At 41.3% G+C, this 23,209-nt stretch overlaps 1 protein-coding gene across 6 annotated transcripts in view; it reads right to left on the bottom strand.

The window, feature by feature from the left end:
• Nucleotides 1-541: 541 nt before the first annotated feature.
• LOC139778091 (protein PALS1) overlaps nucleotides 542-23,209 on the bottom strand; it is a 68,240-nt gene continuing 45,572 nt past the window's right edge. For 5 of the 6 annotated variants that reach the window (XM_071715872.1, XM_071715873.1, XM_071715874.1 and 2 more), the window contains 10 exons: nucleotides 14,911-16,627; nucleotides 12,065-12,238; nucleotides 8,154-8,376; nucleotides 7,061-7,278; nucleotides 6,253-6,580; nucleotides 5,893-6,101; nucleotides 5,194-5,393; nucleotides 4,933-5,105; nucleotides 4,549-4,713; nucleotides 542-4,449 (listed from right to left, as the gene is read on the bottom strand). In XM_071715872.1, coding sequence (XP_071571973.1) covers nucleotides 3,959-4,449; nucleotides 4,549-4,713; nucleotides 4,933-5,105; nucleotides 5,194-5,393; nucleotides 5,893-6,101; nucleotides 6,253-6,580; nucleotides 7,061-7,278; nucleotides 8,154-8,376; nucleotides 12,065-12,238; nucleotides 14,911-16,627 — 3,898 coding nt within the window. In that variant the 3' untranslated portion in view covers nucleotides 542-3,958. The remainder of the gene's footprint in view (nucleotides 4,450-4,548; nucleotides 4,714-4,932; nucleotides 5,106-5,193; nucleotides 5,394-5,892; nucleotides 6,102-6,252; nucleotides 6,581-7,060; nucleotides 7,279-8,153; nucleotides 8,377-12,064; nucleotides 12,239-14,910; nucleotides 16,628-23,209) is intronic. The other variant, XM_071715877.1, reaches the window with a different exon arrangement.

Here is a 23,209-nt window from a genome sequence, read left to right as displayed (position 1 = left end):
ACGTCATTTAACGCGATCGAACGTATTAACTTTTAATTTAATACGATTTTAAACCATTTGCGTGCACTCATTATTTATACTCTCTACAACTGTATCCTCCACCAAGCATCGCAATAAATTAAATTAAATTAATTAAATTAAATTAAACGTAATGACGTAATTTAACAAGTAAAAAAGCATGTAAGGAGTTTCAGTCAAATGTGTCGTCTTTAGACGTTTGTGCGTATAAAAATGACACCCTTGGATTTACGGGGTATCCGCGCTCGTACGCGATCGCAACCCTTATTAGCAAAATTGCATGCGTTTCGCATTACAAAATGCGTCCGCAGAACGCAACGATTTGCGTCTTATTTTAAAACATTGCGACAAGTTTCTCATCAAGCAAAATTATGAACGATAATATCGCGACAATAATACATTACCCTTTTTTTTTAAACAAAATTCAATTGTGCTAATCGGAGAAGAATTTAAACTAAATTAAAGAAAAAGACGGGAATGTTAGGCTTGGTACGAAAGTATCACGAGAGAATACTTCGTCATCGATGGTCAAATATCTTTTTTTTTTTTTTTTTTTACGAACAAAATAGATTAACATGAATAGAGATGGTAATGTTTAACAATGGAAACAATATATTATCTTCTACAACCAAGACTCTCTCTCTTTCGGGACATATATTCGAGGTTTGGTAAACTTGTGTGGCTCTCGCAATACACGTGGTCATGTATATACGATGTATATACATTTGTATATATTTCTTCTTCATACATATATTTCTCCTCTTTGAAATTGTACGTTTATTTTACACGTGGAATCAATATAATTAATAATAATATGAATAATAATAATAATAACAATAATTATAAGAATAATAATGTACATACTTTCACCGTTGTTGTTCACATAATCATGACGGTAATCAGAATCATGCGTGTAACGATCATAATTATGACGTAATTAGTAGCAGGTCTGCCAAGTGAGGAACTGCCGTCGAAAAATTTGATTCGCTTTGATTTGATACAAATATGCATCCCCGGGTTGATTTAAGACACGACATAGCGGATTTACGTCGTCCATTTATTTATTACGCAGAGGGTCACACACGTTAACAACTGTCTGCCCATGATGCCCATGATCACTCGACAAAACAGCACATGCAATAACGATGTTAATAATAATTCGGGTAATAATAATTAGAAAAATAATAATGATGAATTCGAATAACTATCCTTCCCCTCTTCGATCTCCTCTTTCTCTTGCTTTCTCTCTCTCTCTCTTCCTCTCGTTTTCTCTCTCTATACACAAGTGCACAATTATTTACATAATCAATATAATGACAAAGTCTAAGGTGCCTCTTGAGCGCATTTTAAAACTTGGATTCGTCTGGAAATATAATATCCAGAATCATTTGGCACATCTCAGTTTTCTTGCGTCCTCTCGCATGCGGTCTGATACTTGGCACGATATTGAACCGCCATGCATCGATTGGCTCTTAGAAGATCGATTTTAAATAGCTAAAAATTGAGATAACGATTTTTATTTTTCACCGAAGACATCTCTCTACGTCGCGCGTTCACTTTTACAACTTGTTTCACATTGAATTTAGTGTATCTATCTTTTTTTTCTCGCTGGATCGACTAACATTACGGTTGATCTAATCACGACACAGTAGCCCACAATCTCTATACGAACTGACGACACATCATTGCCGAGTTTACCGGAGCTCTTTAGAGTCATCGAAGAAAAGAAAAGAAAAGAATAATACAGAAATGTTAACTTTCGATACACAATTATTGCTGACGCAAGAATACCTGTAAGACACACACCGCGCACTTGCATTTATTGAATAATTTCCAACTAAAAACCACAATGATCTCTCTCTCTCTCTCTCTCTCTCTCGCTTTCTCTCTCTCTCTCTCTCTCTCTCTCGCTTTCTCTCTCTCTAATACACATTTTTTTTCTTTCTATTTCGCATCGATCCCTATTTCGTAGCGATACAATGATACACAGATAAACACCGTTTATTCTATTCGATCGCGTCGCGTAATAATCGCTCCCTGTAAAAAAACACTCAGGAGAAACAATCGTTTTATGCGAAATTTCCAAAAGCTTGTATACCGCAGTCGAGCCTAAGTCTATTGCGTTTAACGAATCTACGAGTTCGAAACACGAGTTTCTGCTCTCTAAACAAACATTGTCTAGGGCGAACGGTAAAACGTTAGCGAGTTTCGCCTTCTTCGAGATCGCAGACAATTTCCTCTTGCGTTCGAGGAAACGCTCTGTGTATCGTTATGTTTGTGGGATCGTCGTTTTTGAAATTCCTTTTTTGTTCCTTTATAACAGCTTCCGCCTGGTTAGAATAGCGGAATTGCCAAAAATTTCTAACTCAAGTTTCACGTGAGAAAAAAAACAATGCGACTCTCTATGATCGTACGCGAAAGTTCGATATATGTCGCGTGATGTATGATTGATTCGCGATAACGTAAACTAAAATTAATTACAATGCGCAGATTTCGTAATGTAACATCTGCACGTGCTACGCTGAGTCTTTTAAAAAATTTGGATCGAAGCTCCGGTTTCCACTTATCAAAATTTATCAAAACGTATTGTGCACGGATCATAGAAAATTACATGGTATTTTCACGAGTCCCTCTCCCAAGTTAGAAATTTTTCACTTTTAGGAAACATCAGGTCAGGTACATTTCCTCACGTACAACGGGCTAATATGTAGAAAGAGCAAAACGCTCGGCAGATGTGCTTTGGCGCACCGAGATGATACTTTTTGTATACTCGCGCATCTATATATAATAATGTTAATCGCATGTCAGTCATGAGAATATAACCGTAAATACCTCGAACTCGACGTACAAACGTATTTCAGTCGAGATTACTTGCCAAAGTAATCTCACTAAAGTAATGAGACACGAAAAGTAGGCTAAACTGCAGCAACTCTGTTGGAAATTTAAGCGTAACTTAAATTTAAATTTTTTGGCCGATTATCGTCCGCTATTTGATTATATATTCACTCAAATTTGAAACATCGTTGATGCAACCGAGCCTCGTCCGTCTCATCACGGTGATATATCCCAGACAGCCAGGTCTGTCAAAAGCAGATCTTGTAAAGTATCTGCTACAAAGTTTGTCGGCAGAAAGACTACAGATTTGATGCCGGTTCTAATATATCACATAATGTCGACAGAACGCCAACAGAAGTATAACAGAATCAGACAGCGGATTGGTGGCAGAAATCGAGCAGATCCTGCTAGAACTGTTGAGGCTCTGCGCGATTTCTGCTGCCTATCTACTCACATTGCCTATCGGTAGGCTCTGTGTCTGAGCGATTTCTACTGCCAATCTGCTGTCTGATTATGTTAGCAGATTTTGCTGGCAGAACACGAGCTGCATGCGAACGCAGTTGATGTCCGTCTGCTGACATGTCTGATCAAATCTGTTATCAATCTGCCGACAGACTGCTATCATTTTGCTTACTGGATAAACACCGATCTTCTTTCTTTCCTTCTGTACCAAACGCAAGAATCTACGTCAAGGAATAGTCCGTCGCAGAGGTGTGAGAATTTTTTTGCAGAATATTTATACTCTTCTATCTCTCTTCTTCTCTTTTTTCCCTTCGAAGATTGCTTCCGTTGATTCTCCATCATTTTCATGGCACCAAAGTACGACAACACACGCGGAAGACTCTGTCAGGGTAGTACTTGCGATACAATAATCGGGGAAGATTTAAGATTTGCGTAAGAAACATAAAACTATGTAACAGGCACCTGTAGAAGAACCAGTTTTCCGAATTTCTATCAGACTTACATTGAAGTCTTGCTTGGAAAATTGCGTGAAAGCACTTGTCTTGCAAACAGATACCGCAATACTGGCCTCCGATCGCCATCCTCACCACCGAGACACGTACAGAAACGCTCGTCTTAAGCGCGGCGATTAAGACCGCTTAAGTTACTGAACCCAAGACGCAGGCACCCACTGAGGTTCCCTCTCGAGTGAATTGATCTCCGTGAGAAGCTGGTTATACGCCCGATCCGTATCGTTGTTGAGAATAAGCATGTCGAACAGATGGCCATACTTATCCTCCATCTCACGGGCTTTCTCGATTATGTCCTTCAACTCCTCTTCCTTGAAGCTCTCGTTGTTCTTGATCCTCTTCTGCCTCAGCTTCTCGAGGCTCGGAGGCGCGATAAACACAACGTACGGCTTCAGATCCGAATTTCGCAGAATCTTCAGGCTCTGGGGATGCAGGTTTAAGACACAGATTTTCCCGGAATTAACCACTGTCCTGATGGCCTCCACGGACGTGCCGTAGTACGCTTTTTCGTACTCGCCGTGCTCGACGAACTTCCGACAGAGAATATCAGACTCGAACTGAGCACGAGAAATAAAGTGGTAGTCTTGTCCATCGACCTCGGAGTCCTTTTTCGGACGACTTGTATCTGAAAAATAGGATACATTCATTTAGCTTAAGCTGTTTCTCTTTATTAAAAAATGATGAAACGGTAAATATACACGGTAGACTAATAAAGAACACTTACGAGGAATCGCTGCGGCAAAACGTTCGCTGTCCTGCATCAATCTCTGCCTGAGTTCGTGTCGTCCAATGTTAGGTGGTCCGATGAGTACAATTGGCCTCTTATGATTTGCACGAGGATAGTATAAGGCGACTTCCTCGTACGTCAGCACTTCCTCGCTGTCGTAATCTGCAAGAAAACGTTACGTTTAAGAATAGGCTCTAGCAATTTGTAATTGACATTAATGCCCGTTTTCACAAACGTCGTTTAACTTTAACCTTAGTTTAACTCACTCTTTGCCTCTTTCTAGTCCCCTTAGAAAGAGACAAGGAGTGAGTTAAACTAAGGTTAAAGTTAAACGATGTTGGTGAAAACGGGCTTTAGTCAGTTAGTTTAGGTTTTACATACCGTCTATGGCAGTTGTCGCGTAAAGTGGATACCCATCGTCATTGAAGTTTGCGCCGAACTTGTTTCGTTTTTTCTTCTTTGGATTTTTTCTCGCACACAATAGTGTGCTAGACTTTTTCGAGCCTCGCACCGTCGACTTGTCGCCGGCTATCGTCTGTTTCATGGATTCTCGCCTGCAGATAAAACGGAAATGTATAATGCATTTTGATCGAGATGCGATGATCAGATACTGGCTATATTCCTCGATTATAGTGAACTCACTGATGTTGAAACGCTCTACTGGGTATCAGACCAGCTAGTGTCTGATCATCTTCGCCTTCTCGATAAGCTTGCCACCAGTTAGGATCCTCTTGGGAAATTACGTGAAGTACATCGCCCTTTTGAAAACTCACGCCCAATTCTCTGCACGGTATGTACGGGTCTTCCTCAGGATCGTAATCGAAATGCGCTCGTATATGTATCTAGATGGGAACGGTAAAAGCTTTATGGTTACAAATGTTACGTTATACCTGTGTTATACCCGCGCAATAAAGCCGGAACAGCTGTTTTCTATTAGTGTCAATCTATAGACAAATTCCGTAGCTTGCGAGTATCAATGTCGTAAAAGAACAAATGTCATAACGCTTACATGTTTATATGTGACATTCGCTTTTGCACGTTCACGTGCGTTAGCTCAGCCAATGCAGGTGCACTGAACAAACTTTAATTAAGCGGACGACAGAATGACTTAAATGATATTGATTTTCCCGAACTGCAGACAGTTTGAAATCATAAAAATGTCAGTTGTATCTTGGAAGTTGAAGGACAAAATGTCTTCTGTCTGACATTTGTCCTTCCACTTCCAACGGCATCGCCGTAATATTGGTTGTTCTAGTTTCAAGATCCACGGATACGGCGGTCCACATTTCTAATACGAGGATGTGCTAAATATATCAGGGTATGTGCTGTATATGGCGGTACCTGTGTCGTATCTTCTCTCCTTAAATTATTTCTGTGGTTCGTCGGAGCCGGAAGTACCAAGAACGTGAGACTACCCTGCATGCCAGCGAGAATGTCGCAGACCTCATTGACGTTCTTGCCGCGCATTTCTACTCCGTTTACTTCGAGAACCTCGTCGCCCTCGTGCAGGAGTCCTGACTTATCCGCCGCACCACCGCGAACGACACGTCCTTAAAAGACAGATTAATTTTAGCGTTATATTTCTTGAAATTGAACGATCAAGTCACACGATAAATATGCAGTAAACCGTCTGGTATATTTTTAGCAGAGATAAAAGATACAATAATTGGATGTAACAATTGCACGTAAATGTATGATTACCTATGATCACCGCATCCCCTTCGTTTCTGACAGTAGCACCCAGAGGTTCGTTAGTTTTCTCAATTCGGATGATTTTAATGTTATCGACCACTCGGGAATCTTTCCAACTAGACGTCGGGCTGGGCGGGCCGCTGGGTGGCGAGGACGACGGGCTCTGCTTTCTTTTTAAGCCTTCCACGTATGAGACGATAGAGTCGTGCGCTAGAAGCAGAGCTTCCATGTCGTAACTTGTTAGAATACTCGTTAACTCCTCTACGGCTATTGTTTCTGCTCCGCCGACACCTGTTGCGGTCGACGACGATTGCCATTTTTCAAGGATATCCACGCACTGGAACATCACGCCAAGACATCATAATTATGATATATGTAGATTGAGGCAAATAAATAATAACAATGTATTTAATACGTAAGCACTTCGCGAGATATGTTAAACAAGTGATTAAAAAAATGTGATATCATGGATATAGTTTTTGAGCCATTACATTCTGTGCTTGTTGAAACTCATTCGAATGAGGTATCTGTAATTTAATTAAACGTTGCATAAAAATGACAAAAAATCAGCACCGATATCAAAATATTTGAGGGAAAAATTAATGTTATCGACGATAATAAGCTCTTCCATTATTTTAATTAAATTAAATACACAAAATCATACACCATCTAGCTTCACGACTGGAAAGAATCTTTTAATTAAATATTCTAATATAATAACAAAAAATTCATAGAGTGATAGCGCGAGCACGCACGCTTGAATATAATATTACAGACCCCCTCTTTTATCATATAAATTAATATCAATTTTACGTACGTCTCGCGCTAAACTCGATGCGTCATCGGCATGATGTTTAAAAATCTTGCTCGCCCTCAGTTGATTTTGTAAAGTGTGACGAATCGCCAGGGCGGACACAATAGAATTCCGCACCAAAAGTGTCCGGACTGCCTCGAACTCGGCTTCAACAGCTGGACCCGAAATATCGGGAGCAATGAGCTGCAGACTCTCCAGCGCAGCAACAATCTCGCCGTACGCTGAAATATGAAAGGTATACTTGTTAGAAACTTCCTCGCGGAATCCCGTGCCGCGGCACCCGCTGTTTATTTACGCTACGCAAGCAGGTTGTAAGGGAAGGGCGAGGAAACTATATTTAGTAGCATCCAATTTTCAGCAACTTTCAGAATTCTTTAAATACTCTCACGGTCGTAAGTTCGCGAAATTAGAAAAAGCCATTTAAGGACGTTCTCCGGTCCTTATACTAGAGAAAATCGATTTTCTTTAGATTTTCTTGAAACTGTGAATATACGTTAATTTAGGTGTGCTTTATGCGTGGTATAAATTTCAGTACCTCTTCCGGTATAAAAAATCAAGATACTGAGCCTCAAAGTTTCAATTTTTACCAAAAAAATTTTTTAATTTCATTTTTTTTTAATTTTGGCATTTTTTCCTTATAGAACTCGACGAGAGGAGCAACTTTGGTCCTTTTGACCAACCTCGTATCTCTTACCGTTTGGCCTGGAAAACCTTTTCATTAGTAAAAGTTGAAACTTTGAGGCTCAGTATCTTTATTTTTTATACCGGAAGAGGTACTGAAATTTATACCATGCATAAAGCACACCTAAATTAACGTATATTCACAGTTTCAAGAAAATCTAAAGAAAATCGATTTTCTCTAGTATAAGGACCGGAGAACGTCCTTAATGCAAACAAGACCAAATAGATGCTAAAATTCCCTTAAAACGAGGAAATGTAATACGAAATTGAAAAAGCTTAAATGTTAACGTAAAAATAAAGTGAAAATTGCGCTGTATTAAGTTTTTTCAACCGAGTTTATGTTTTTCTTTCTTTTTTTTATTTATTTATTTAAAGAGACCTGCGAGAATGTGTTTGGAAAAGAGAAATTGCTTACTGGGAGGCCTGGGGGGCTTCTCCACTTCTTGGACTGCATTAGGAATGGCGTGCGTGACTCGACTGACGCCGGTGGTCACCTCGTCCTGTGCGTAAGCGAGATTTTCTTGGCCACTGAGGCTCGTCGCGTGGCTCTCCAAAGCTTGGAGCTTTTTAGAGCCACGGAGAGAACGACTGAGCATTTCCTGCCTCTCCTCCTCATCCTTACGTTTTCGTAACTGCTCCTGTAAGTGCAACGTAACTGGTAAGCTATCCATTTCTTTTTACGAGACATAAAAATGTTCATAGAAATTCAAATCTCGCGGTAGAACACATTTCTTCACGAAATATATCACATATTTTTCAAAAGATTAAATACATCTCTACTTAAATGTATCTTATTGTTAGATGCAGTAGTAAACACAAATAAAAAAAGATACAAAAAGAGCTACGAAAGGAAAATTTTTATCGGATTAAATTTAGCGTGTTTTTTTTTATAATCTATGCAATATTATCTACAGTTTACAGTATATATTATAAGAAATAATATTCAACAAATTTCGAAGAGATAATAAATATTTCAGTCTAAAATTGGTTACTTCGTCTTACTTAAAGAAATCTTACCTTATTGAGAGTTGTTGCAACAATTATGCTGATTATGCAAGAGACTGCGAAATAATTGCTGTACATACAGTTATATATAACGAGTATCGCTAATACATACGGTTCGCTGCGAAATTTATAGGCCACTCAATGCGGTTGCAGCTCGCGCAAAATAAGGAGTTCTTGAATAATATCAAAGCTCAAGGATCAATTGAATCTCTTTGCGAACGTATACTTGATACAATTATTTCGAGGTAGTTTATATTCACAGGGAAACAGGGAGTATTTAATGTCAACTAAATCCGCTAATACATATCGATATACGTATCATATATTCTATATTACGGAACTACAAATAACGTTTGCTTATATAAGTCGTGTTTTTAATCTTCAGAATTTTAAAGAAATTTATTTTATAATAAAAATAATTATTTTAAGCAAAATCTGTCTCGATGAGAAAACCTCGGATTACTCCACCACAAATCTCATGACTCAATATCTTTATAAAACCGAATAACAGAATCTCTATTGTTTTTTAAGAATTATATAATCGTATTAAATAAATATATTAATTAAACAGACAAAATAAAATAAGATCTTACGGTCCAATTAATTTCAAGCAAGCTCTTTATCGACGATAAGAGATTTTCTAAATCACAAGAGTGGTTCCCAAGTCTTTAAGAATTTGTAGCTGAATATTCACGTGTAGTTGAAAATTCTATATTTTATTACAAATTTATTTTTGATATGTACAACGATATATGTGTATATTTAACCAAGTCTGATTTGTAATATATGTATTTTTATCTTCTTGATGAATCAGTGACATTTACTTGCGATCAAGTTGCACCAATTAGTCATACTATCAACCGTGTTATTCCGCGATTCGTGATCTACGCCCACCGGTATCGGCTGATAAAGCGGTCAGCCGGTTGCGTTTTACCGTCGTAAAATTGCGATGCGATAAAGAATGTTTATCTGCAATGCCGCGGCAGCCGGCGGCGAAAGATACGACTCGTAATTTTCATTTACAATAACGAGCACCACGTTTTGCCGCGCGATGCTACGCACAAGGATAGAAATATCTTAGTGAAGCCCTGTTTACGGCGACAGTGGACGTAGGGTTTCCCTGTGGAACCCGAGCTTGCACTCCCGCGCGCAACGCTCAGACATCACCAACGGCTAACGTGGAGCACGTTAGAAGTGTCGTGTGCATGTGTCAACGTGAAAGAAAAAAACTGATCATGACAATAAAATGGATTCCGAGAAAAAACCAGTGTTTTCAGTCGCTTATATAAGCTTGGACGATCTCTGAGCGACGCGGTATACCTACAATCTGTTCCAACACGTGGATTTCATCTTGATAAGAATTAAATTATGGAACTTCGTAGGTAGAATAATAAATAAAATTGAATTGAGAAAGGAAACCGTAATGTCTTATATTATATATGGACTCGCAATTAATAAGGATTCTTATCAAATAGCAGCATACAGTAATCGAAATATCAAAATGTAAATTGAAAAAAAATGTAAAATATAGATCGGACATTCGATACATTGCGGCTAATAAGTTTCATAAAAACAGGAAAGTAAAAAAAGATCTATGTGTTGAATTTGGGGCATCTGCTGCGGTATATATCTCGAGATATTAGAGCAGCGAACCGAATTGAAAGTCTGAAATGGATTCCCCCGTCTGCTTGAGGCAGATCAAGAAACTGAGGTCAGGGAAGAGGGAGCCGTACAATAAAAAAAAAGAAGAAGAAGAAGAAGAAGACGGAACAGAAAGAGAGAGCTGAATGCAGCAGGCCTGCGAGTCACCCTACGTCTACACCCTATCGAAAACTTCGTAACGCTACACTTCAGCGTGTAATCTTAGACTATTGCGGGGGTTCTTTACATTCCAGACCACACTTGACTTAAGGCAGGTAAGAGCGTGGTGTGAGGATTCCATAAGATAAACACACTCACGCGGCCCCGGCGACGCCAGTCACGCAAGGGGGTTCTGGCATTTCTCACACTTACAGATACCGAGATTGTATGAATTTCAAGCGCGCCGCACTCGATCCACGAGCATATCCAGATCTCATCCACGATTTTTCACGATGGGTTTTCTCCCGATTTTTAACAGCTCGACGACGACGAGGTTCCACAGGAGCGAGAAATTATTCGGGCGAGATGGGGTCGAAATGGACCCTTCACGTTACGTACTTTAATCTCGAAAATGCGATTTTTTTTCCCGCCGCGAGTTGTGACTTTTATTAACAGGCAAACCGGCGTTTCAGTGCCACGTGTGTTTCATGAACGCGCATTGAGCATAAAGAGGATTAAAAATTTTCCTCGTTGATCGACGCTCGTTTAATAATTTTCAAACGATCGTTACCGCGCGTCCCGTTAATGTGCCTAATTAATTTCCGCTCGTGCAAGGTCACGTCGCGACTCATTTATCAATCGAACCTCGAGTGCCTCTGGATGCGGGGAATTCGGAAACTGTGCCACCGTCGCGCGCGACGAGGAGTGCTTCGATAATAACCATTGTCATCGGCTCGCAATTTCCTGCGCAAGCGGTCACGTGAGTAGCAAGTTGTACGTCCTCTTAAATAACGATCTGTCATTTACTGCCTTCGCATCGTTACGTAACCCGATCTACCCGTAGTCGCGCGTTATTCTCACAGTTAAAAGCTTCCCGCAAAATGATTCTGCTTTTCCCGAAACGTGCCCATTAACGACTTAATCCGATCGCAGGGCAAAATCGTAAATTCCGACAAAAGCAAGAAGCGCAGTTTTATCGTCGTGACCGGCGATATTACGCGGTCAACCCTTCTTCAATATGCAAATATCTTGTCTCGCGCAAAGCTTTTTACGAGAATGTTTATTACGTCGAGCTAAACCGACGCGTTTCGCGGCAATTATCACGGTTGGACATAATTTGCGTAATGGCGAAATCAAATTTGTTCTCCTGGCAGATGCGGCTTCGGTATTAATAATGACAAAAAAAAAAGCGAAGCGCCTTGCAGCACTTAGTTTTGCTTGCAGTTTTTAGGCAACTTGCGTATTTGCGAATGCTCGATTACGTCGGGCTGGTTCTCCCAACGGACGTGACTTCGAGTTTAACAATGACATCTCGAACGTGTATTAGGTACACATTTAGCTTGTTTTTTCTTTTCCATACGTTCGATACTTACATTCCTTCACGTCCTCCGAAATTCGACGCAGGATTGGTGATGATCCGCGCTTCTTGAATGCTTATCATGCGTGCTTACGTGACTCGACACAATGCGAGTGCGAGAGAGAGAGAAAGAGAGAGAGTGCCGATATATCCTCGTCTCTTACCTGATATTTCCTGATAGAATGAAGCTGCTGTTGCGTCGGCTCGGCGTTGGCGTTATCACTCGTCTCGACATTATTGTTCTGCGTGGCGAGGCGCAGATTATCTTTCGGCGGTCTGGCAGGTGCCCTCTTCTGATCGCGAGGCGGGATGGCAGGCTTGACTCCATTGAGACCGGCCTAAAAATCCATTCCGAAACAGCTCGTATTAATGGTCCCACGTGCCTGACGCCGCGCAAAACTACTTTGCCAAATTTCCCAACTCTTTTTCGTTTCACACTCCTTTCTTTTTTTTTATCGTTACTCTTCAGACAAACTATTCGTACACTTCAGTCGAAGATGTTCTTCGTAGAACCGCGATTTTGCACGCGGCATGCGGAAGGACGAGAGGGAAGAGAAAGAGAAAAAGCTGACGCAATAGATAAGCGAAAGAAAGAAAAGGGAGGGGAAAGCGAGATGCATACAGTAAAAGAAAGCATGACGAAAGCAAGATTACGAAACAGAAGTAAAATGCCGACTCTTGAATGATTCTGTGATTCATCGATAATCGTATATCGAAAATGATAACGTGGTTGATAACGATAACTATTTTTAGAGGCGTCGAATTTATATTAACCTTTGTTTATTAAAGACGACAAGAGAATCCGTGTCATTTAGAATCTCTGACCATGATTATTTCCTTTGGTTATTTCGAGATATGTTAATTAAGGTATGTAATTTATGATTACGAACATGTTTCCCAATCATTAAGCGACGAGCGTTTTACTTCGTAAGTTTTGTTGCGCAGCTTGTGGTTACTTTATCATGCTGTTGACGATCTCATGTTAGATATTCCACATTCCTCTACGCATGCTCCTCATGTTGCGTCTTTAATCGAACGGCAGTCTTTGCACATTTTATCTTTACAGCAATAGTACAATGGGTCTTAATAAATATTACACGAATTTAAAGATATTCAGATACATAAATTTGTGTCTTAAAGAATATTACACAAATTTTATGTCTTCATCTAATCAGCTAATTTAATCAAATGGGGTGACGCGTGACTCTGTACAATAGCGATCGGTCGATTCATGGTCGGCAGGTCTCAGTTTAATCCCTCTGTCATCCTGTATAAGTGGATCAAAAAAGTATTTGCACACCCAGTTTTCTTACAATAACTTTATTCCAAGGAATAATACATAATTACGAATTGTGTCCATAAGTAATTTATTACATACAGTATATGTACCTAATAAGTTACTTATGAACACAATTCTCAATTATGTATTATTCCTTCGAATAAAGTTATTGTAAGAAAACTGGGTGTGCAAATACTTTTTTAATCCACTGTACATGCCTCGGTTTATAAAAGAGTTTTTAATTAATAGTGCGCTTCCTAGATAGCAGCGGGTCTGGAAGTATCGAAAAAATTGTAAGCGCGACTGTAACAGTTCCCACGGTCACAACACTGCCGTGCAGAAGGCAAGGAGAAACTACTGCTCTATGGTCTTCGAGGGTATCTCCTTCATAGACAGATCACGACCCTTAGCATCGAGGAATACGACTAGAATGATGAATTTAATCAAGTAATTCAAGAGGCAATCAACCGCGAAGTTACTTTGCAGGGCGTGCAAATTTCCAAAGTGCAAGGACGCCGTTCGAATTATTCGACGGGCGAAAGTTTCTAAACTCAGGCGAAGACCATTGTAGTTTACCTGCTGTTCGAGAGCGTCGACGTGCGACTTGAGCGAACAATTCTTCAAAGTGTACATCGGTGATTTTGGTGCGCTCTGCTGCGTACGTTCGTCAGGAAGTCCGTCATGTAAGACTACCGGATGATCAACCTTATCCCCCCCATTGGTGGGTCGTGAGAACGTGATTTCCGGCATCGAGACAAAGTTAGGGAATGAAGAGGATCTCTTTTTAATTACCGAGTGCCAACCAACTGTTAAATTTGAAAGGTCAGACGTGCTTCTCCAACTAACGCGAAATTTCACGCCATTGTTGGATAGCATAGACGGAACGTCCAACAACTTGGAACATTCGTACTCGAAAGACAGCCTCGAATTCTTTTTATTTTGCGTCTTCGGGGAATCGTCAAGACAGTGAGGGCTGTCACGTTCCTTTTCTTGTGGACGAAAATTATCAGAAAAACGCGTATTGTTGGATAAACAACGCCCAACGCGCTTCTTTGCGGAGGAAAGCTCGCGCAAGGAATTCCGAGAATTCTGATTCGTCTCTTGGATAAAGGATAATTGGTCGGGAATGTTCGCGGGATGGTCCGCGACTTTGAAAAACGCGATACCTTCCTTGGGCAACAATTTAATCTCATTCGAACAATCGGAGAAGATAACCTCCTCGGTTTCCTTCCCGAAATTAAGAAGTTTTTCTTGACAAGAGCTCACAACTTTGTCCTGGAAACCAGAGAGCGACCGGCGATTCAAGCATATAGAATCGCCGGACGCTTTTGGAAAAGGGGAAGAGGTCATGTTATTAGTTTTAGTTTTCCCGAGGAAAGGGTTCTGACAATTTTTAGGAAGCTCCTCTCCAAGAACGGAGGATAACGGACGTTCTTTGCTCTCCAAGAAACTTCGACGCGAGAAATCGTCCCGGTGAACGTCCTCGAAACAAGGGTTCTCGACTCCTCGATCCTGGAAGAGCTTCCCATCTCGTTCGTCGAACGAGTTCCGCGTTTGCGGGAACTCGTTGAAATTTTCCGTCTTCATGACAAACGATCGCAAGACAGGATCACCAGAATGAGACTGCGTCGGTGCGTTAAGCGTGCGGTAAGCGCTAAGCGAAATGCCATGCTCGTGGTGCAGGATAGATTGTAAGCTGTCGCATATCAAGCTCTTGACTCTGGACCTTACCTTCTTCAAGCTGTGCTTACGGTCTACCGTGCGCGCGACCACGGTCTCTTTAGCGCTACCGTCGGCACTAGACAGCGTCGTGAAGCTATTATCGTTCGGGGAGAGGCGAGGGGAGGCTACGAGCGTGGTCGTCGTAGTCGTCATGGTCATCGTCGTCGTTGTCGCAGCGCACGAACTCTCCTCGTTAGCGACGCCCGCGCGATCGCGCTTCGGTTCGAGGGTGTTGTGCTTGCTGTTGCCGGGGGTCTTATTCGGCGGCGGGTATATCGGGTGGCACTTGGTGACCGGCACGAAATCCGGTGGACAATCGACGGCCACCTCGCGGTAAGGCTTTCTGCCCACCACGAGGAAGCTGCGTTCCGCGTTATGCTCGAGATCGCCAGAGGCCTCGCTCCTCAGGGTGGAATAGCCGCTGGAGATCTGCTGATGCCGCTTCTTCTTTGGCCGCTGCCGGGACGAGGAGGACGAGGAGGAGAGGTTGCTTAACTCGATGCCGAGAAGGTCGTCGGTCGAGCCGGCCCGAATCAGTTCCTCGATATCGAGGCTGCGAGTTTTCGCCTTCAATTTGGCTCGCTCGTCATTTGTACGACGTTTCGTCGGGCTCTTGCCGGACTTGCTCGCCGTCTCGGTCTGGGAAAGTTCCGTCTGCTGGTCCTTGACGCGGACAGGCGATACGTTATCCTGATCCTGCGGAGTCCTTGGAATCGGAGATTGTTCGTCTATCAGTCTGGTCAAGTCCGACATTTCGTCGGATCGCAATAGCCCCTGAAGATCCTGCAAGTCCGTCAGTCCGTAAGCCGGATTGTCAAAGGAAGTCGTGTCTCGGGTACGGCCGAAGAGCGGGGCTACCTTGATGTCGGGCATCACCGATCTACACGGAGAGCCGAGATCTATCCTTCGGACGTCGTAAGTCGGGGAGTCCTTGTGATTTTTGCTATGCCTGAGCATCAGGCTGGTGTCAAGGGGAGCGGTGCTGTCCGATCTACCCGACGAGCTCCTCGGACTCGCTGAATCGTCGCTGCACGTTTTCAGCATGGTGGGGTAATCCTCCTTGGCAAAGGGGTAGTCGTCCTCGATATCGACGCTGGACTCCTTCTGCCCGCCCGCGTCCTCGTCAACGTTCGCGTACACCTCGAAAGCTTTAAAGGTACTCTTCAAGTCCGGCGAGCCGGTCGCAATCGGGCTATCGCGATACTTGTCGAGCCCCAGGTTCTTCCTGGTGGCTTTCACTTTCTCCTCCTCGTCCTCGATATTTAGCTCGATCTTCAGCATGGATGGCTGAAGACCGTTGTGGACATTGATTGTCCTGGCCGTCGCGTCGGTGACGTCGTGCGCGCGATCGTTCGATTCGAGTCTAGCACGTCTAGCACGTCCGTCCGCGATGGTGCGCGTCTTAAGGGTCTCGTTTTTAAGGTTTAGGGAGAGGTCGAGGTCGCTAGCGCTACGGGGACGATGCTGTAGCTCGTTCCTATAATTGGAAGAGCAGTTTTTTACCTTGTTGGGATAGGCCTTTTGTAGAAGGGTGTCGGGCACATCAACAGGTAGCTCCCGATGATGGCCCAGGGCGCCAGGGGCCCACATCTCATCGGGCCCCAGTCCCTCCTGCGGCTTCTTCGCGTCGCGCGAGCTACTGTTGTTGTTCTCTTGCAACTGCAATTGCTGCTGCTGTTGCTGAGAGTGTATGTCCGTCACGCCACTACCGCTACGCCTTCGGGACCTAAAACAAGAGAGGAGATCCTGCGTTAATGTCACTATTTACGAATTATTAACGTGTACTATTCTTCAATTCCCGAGTGCTTTTCAGATTTCTCGATAGTACACTGTAATTTATGTGAAATTATAGAATCTACATAAGAGTATATTTCAGACTAAATAATTAGCGATTCTTAATAAAAGACAAAGTTTTAAGATTATATCAAGCAAATATAAATAGTTTATATCTTATAATAAATAAAATAATAAATATATTTTTGAACATTTATAGATATTTTAATTATGTATTTTCATAAGTAACTGTGTCAGATAATTAAAAGTGTAACATCTGATAAGTAGAAACTGAATGTTTGATCTTTGATCTTTAACGAGATAAACGTTCGATAGCATAATAAACAGACGAGTAACTGTAACTCTTTCTTTATAGGACGAAGGAAACTAAGTGAAGGATAACTAGTTAGTTGGTATATATTTCTTGCACGCAACCTGGGTGAGGTAAATTATCGGCTGTTACGAATACAAAATAGTATGTCGGGATACTATTATGCATTTACGGTTAATTAAATATCTTTAAGGCGTAAACTAACTTAATGTTGCCGTGACACACCTACGACAACGTATCATTAAGGGAGGTCATGCTCACGATAAAAAAAAGTACGTACATGAGAAACGATAAAGTAACCTCATTTTGATAACCATTGTTGGCTATTTTCTTTACTATAAATAATAATAAAATAATCCCGGGTAACACAATGTCCAAAATCGTCTTTAAGACGTCGTATGTCCCGTTTTTAGTAACAGTGAAATAATAGAATAATAAAGTATTGTAGTAATAATACTTTATTTCTCCTCGATGAAATAAATAAATAGCAATAAAACTGTGTGGTCGATGTACAAAATGTTCTCAAAAGTCACTGAGACAAAATTGCGAAAAATTATATAAATCTATTTTAAAAAATGTGCAATCTCTATTCCGCTGAAAGGGAAAGTGTCATTTATCTCAGCGACACATCTTTTTCCCGTCTCTCTTTTTCTTTCTTTATCTGGAATATTCCTTCCTTCCATATTTTTAGATTTCGTAGAACGTGACTGTGCTCACATAAAAATAAATTCAGCCGCTATATATCACATGACTCTCGATAGTGCATGTTACATGATGTCTCAAACGAATGTAGAATCTCCTGGTCGTTCGGTCGTGCGAAAAGTCTCTGGGACATGCACACGGCAACAGACCGGAAAGAAACTTTCGATACGATAAATCCAAAATATATATGTATTACGGCTTGTCAGTCGCCGTTTTATCATGTTCGAGAAAGAGTTCGCGCGGGTAGTTATTTTTCGTTATAAAGTTGTTCTGACTAAAGTAGCTTAACAGAGTCGCATGAAAAATCCTCGATAAATCTCGCAATCGCGGAATGCTAAATTGTAATTTCTCTCATATTAATCAACGGTAAAAAAAGTTTTTATGGAAGTTGAAAAAATCTGCTACAATAAACGTAACTGAAATATATACGGAATTCAGAAGATCATCATATTTGAATGCAAACTCCAATTAATACTGTGGCTATATGTATAGCTATATTACAAGTTTGGATAGTGAATATAATAAAACGTGTTTAAATTTTTCCAAACTATTTACACTACATTATCAGTTGATTAAATAACATTTCTTTGATTATAAATCTAGGTATTGTAAAATTTAGATATCCGGGAAATCTGATAGAAAGGCAATACACTTCTCGATTTATTGACTCGCGATTTTTATTTATGCCAACTATATAAAATGTCAATGCGCATATTTTCCAATATCGACAATGGCAGAACAGCTATATCTGGTCATGTATGATTTTTAAAAAATAAAAAATAAAAATTTATGTGCCGTAATCCTGTATACATTTGCTTTACAATATTTGATTTTGAATATTAAAGTGTTGCGTAAAGGGATGATGGCCCATCGGGAGCTCTCTACGTCAAATCCAAATTCATCGAAAAATCAACAATTTTTTCTAACTCGACGGCGCTATTAAACGTCCAGCACAATAATTTCCACTTACGCGTGTGCGTTTCTGTTTTGCATTATAACGCAAGATATCGGAAATTAGATTTACGCGACAAAGACCGTCCGCCTATATAGGACCAATAGGCCTTTTCGCAGATCTGATTACATTGTAGGGCGTAGAGCATTCAACACAAGAACGCCATTACACTCGTTTGGTCCTTACGCAAATACACGTGGAGGGTTCATAGAGCGAACGATAAAGAAGGAAACAATGGAAATCGTGAACAAAGGCGATAGGAAATACGGTACCACGATTCAATATACGCTTGAGTATAAACGAGACGCCCTGCGTTTTCGGTGGCATCTTGTGCAACGCGTTTAACGAGATCTTTAGAATTCTTGCTATCTAAATAGAAAACACAAACGTCGCGTTTTTCTGTAATTAACAAACATCTCTGCCTATTTCCGTAGCTTCATGTCTTCCATTTGGTGCAGTATATATAAAAAATTCAACTATATTGCGGGTAAAAAACTTTTGTAATTTCCAATTATATTTTTCATCAGATAATGATAAAAGACGTAACGCTTTTCCAGATTTTAAGTCTGTATAAAAGTTATGTTCTGGCAGTGCGTATTATTCTAGATAGCCCTCTTCACAGCACGCTTCAAAGTTTATAGATGAAATTTTAATCTTAATCGTTAAATTTTAAAGAAGCTGTCTCTTCTTTCCCGCATCTCTTCCGCCCTTCCTCTTATAATACAATTACGGGAATTAAATAAGGCGGAGAGCAAGGACCAGCGATTTTGCGCGATTTTGTCGAGGAAACACCGCTTATCCTCGACATAAGAAACGCCGCAAATCGTACTTTCCAATAGTTAGCCGATCTTTAATGTGTGAGCGTGATTCGCGCCGCGTGCATCTGTTCCACGTGGAGCCCGTAAATGGAAAACGTGAGCAGGTCAGCGTGATCACCGTCTGCGAAACTACATCTAAGCTGGTCGGTCTGTCGGGACTTTCAAGAGGGATCGCCTTTCTTAAAGGGCAGACCCGGTATATGAGAATGCGTTTCCAAGAAAACGGACACGGCGAGGTCAGGTCAGTCTCGAACGAGAAAACTTTCTGAAAGTTGCGGGTGTCCCTTAATTCGAGCTGAGTGCATTCTTCCGCTCGGAGGATTGATAATCCGGTTGAGGGAATGGTAGGTACTTTTTGCTTTATTCACGACAAATAACAATCGGCACAAAGATCGTTGCGGCGCAGTTTCGCGCGCACGGAGTGCGGCGCGTCCCGTTCTACGCGCAACGCTAATCGCGCGAAGGGATCAAAAGCGATGAAAATGTTGTATTGCATTTATAGCAATTTGATATGATCGGCTATAAGGTAAATTGATGATAACGATAATAATCTAACTTGCAGCAACGCGGGTGCTTTCATCCGTGAGTTAACTAAAAGCTAAATTGACTCATAAAAGCTATATTGCAGCATTACATCGATAATATCTATATGATGCAATTGAAAATAATAATATAGCCTTAATTAAATCTTTATAAAACGTGATGTACTTTTTCGCCGTTCATCCGAGAGCTTCCAAAATGAGACGTGTAGTTCTCGTCGAGAAGATCTAATTTAAAACGTTTTTTTTTTTTTTCGTATTTTCTAAATTTGCCGAATTAAATTTCGGATCTATTTAACTGTTTATAATATTCTATAAGAAGATGTCCTTTAATTCTACACGAAATACGGCAGTTCTTTCAATCGAGAGCATTTTCCTTCGTTCTTCATATTTTTTCATGTAAAATAATGCAGAAATTAAATCGGAGACTAATCGTCGCTTCCCACGAGACAAGTCTCGTCGCATTTGTGACGGTGCCGCTAATTTGCAGTATAATCGCGGCCGAAAAATTCGCGGCGCGCAAGATATACGAGTGAAAGTATCGCGTGTCCTGACGAAACGGAGACTCGCGAGAGGAATGCAAGTCTAATGACGATCGGCCTATACAAATCGTGACTCCTGCGAAAGGTCACTCTCGCTTTTTCAACTAAATTTCTCCATTCATGTTTGCACTTTTACCACGCCGTCGTTTTCTCACCGACGCAACGCGCGGCTGGCCCCAAGCGAAACCTAAGCTCACACTTTTCAGCGTCGTCAGCGACGTCATTGCGCGGCGAGATCATTCAAGTTCGCACGAGTGCACGAGACGATCGTTACGAAGTTACGTAACAACAGCATACGGGAGGACAATGTCATTGATTACGTTATCGTGATTCGCCGGGATTCGGATGGGGTAGCGTTTTGCTCACGCGCCCTTGGTATAACGAATGGCAATCGATATCAGGAGTTCGTCACTGTTCCTGAATTGTCTCAAACGCGAAAAACGCGCGGAAGACGAGGCCGGTAATTAAACGTCCGCGCGGCCTTTAAGGTCGCGAAAAGCCAGAAATATTGATTTCCACGCCCAATAGAGATCCAATTTATTTTTGTAACGACGCTTATCGATAATTACGGCCGCTCTCGTCGGACGACGTCGGCGTCGTCGCCGTTTACCGGCGCGGCGGCGCGGTGCGGAAATCAAGTTGCTGAATTACGGCGCGCGTAACTACCCGTGTTTAACGAAAAGAGATCGGGGCGTGCTCAAGGCCCGAACAATTATTCGCGTAATCGCGTGCGAAATCCACGGTAGATTATGTAATGCGCGTTACGCCGGAATGAATACGTTACGATGCCTTGCGTGACTTAAATTCCTACCAAGTGTTTTGCATTTTCGCACAAAAGTTTTGCGCGAGATACGAGACGGCGGAAGAGTTTTGACGCGGGAAAAACACCGGCGCGCGTCTCTCGCCCCACGAAAATCCTATCAAGATACGTCATAAATCTCAAAGGGAAAAGGAATGATTCGTTCACTCTAGCTACGTTTGCGTTCGCGGTAGTTGTGGAAAAAGTGTAAATGGAAATGGAGAGAAAATGTAAGTGGAAAACCGGTGTAGATCTATTGTTATATAAATTGCTGTATGAAAAGAATAAAACTCATTTTCACGGATGCGCTATTCGATTACGGCTTGCAGTTAACAGCCAGATTAAAGCTAGTTAAAGCCTTAAGCTACCGCGCGCCAAGTAAATTAAACTGGTTTTTTATTCAGACTTATGTGCGCAGTTAATTCCAATATTCATACTTTTATTACACCATTGTGCCGAACGGGCCCGTTTTTCATTGTCAGGGCTGCCTTAATCGAAAAATGCAAACTATAGTCTTCCACTTATACGCGCATTTTTTACGGATTGCACACATATATTTTATAACGATGAAAATGGAAAAGGCACCTCCGTGAACGGCCAGTGAAGATATTCGCTGCGCTACGTGCGGAGTCCACTATATTCATTGTAACGTACAATTTCGTATATCCGTCCCTGGCTTAACGATATCTGCGAAGGCGGGCAGGTAGGTAAGCAGGGCTGCAGTCAGGAACGGAAACACGTGATCTCCCCTTGTTTCGAATTCCACGTGAGAATTCGCTTTTGATGTTCCCAGAGTCGAGCACAGATATTCCCTAGCGCGCCTCTACAAAACTTGCCACGAAATATTCCATTTCACACACGTTTACGCATTATACGCACGTTCATCCCGAATTTTATTGAGAGGCACCGCATTTTACGCGCGCTCGAAATTTCGTTTCTTTACGCAGAAAAAAAAAGAAGTGTTAAATCAAGACTTATTTACTCGTATATAAGCAAGAATCTACAACCTTGAAATGAGATATAAATTGCGTTAAATGAAGCAAACTTGTTTGAATGAAGGTATTTATATAGTTTAATCAAGAAAGAAAAGTTGAAATTCTTATAAAATTATAGATTCGCTTATATACAAGTATATAAGTCTTGATTTAACATTTCTTTTTTTTTCTGTGCAGTACTTTGCGTGTCTCTCGTACTTATATCTGTTCTCTTGAATAAAGGAATTGACATAAAGATAAGAAGAGACAGATTGAGTTGTACATATGACGCGATGAATCTTGAGCTTTAGAATCTGGTGCACCATCATCCGTTTCTAAGAAAGATTTGAGATAATTAATCATCAGTCGCCGAGCATTACATTACACTGTGAATGCGAATGTAGCTGTCACGAATACGGACCTTAAACCACTGCGATTTAGAGACGTTATATATTTTCAGATGTCAAGTAATCCCCGAAAATAAAATGCGAAACCTTAGAAGTGCGCATTTATAAACGCGACTCCTGTATCTACGCACAAATTATTGTCACCCGATAGGCAATCATACGCTGGCATTTATGTCCCCTAACTGTGGTAATAACGCATAATTATTATCGAGATCTTCCGAGCAATGTACAAAGCAATAAGTGGCACTTGATAACAAGCAGTCTGCCATTAAATTATCAAGTAGCTATATCTCACGGGGGCTTAATTCGTTATATCTATACATCGCGTTAAAGCTCGCTCCCTGTGGAATACCTATCCACGTTAATCCGGCAATTCGCCTCGCTCTCTATTTCGTTCTCCCCTTCAACCAGACATCTTTAATTAAGGGCTGCAAATACAAGTTTATATCTCGCTCCGCGCTACGCAGAGTA

The sequence above is a fragment of the Temnothorax nylanderi genome, unplaced genomic scaffold (assembly GCF_030848795.1).
Source record: "Temnothorax nylanderi isolate EJ_2023f unplaced genomic scaffold, tnyl_v1.0 TNYL_tig0172_pilon, whole genome shotgun sequence".
Classification (NCBI taxonomy): domain Eukaryota; kingdom Metazoa; phylum Arthropoda; class Insecta; order Hymenoptera; family Formicidae; genus Temnothorax; species Temnothorax nylanderi.
The sequence above is the reverse complement of the archived record's forward strand: the minus strand, read 5'-3'. Positions and strand labels throughout refer to the sequence as shown.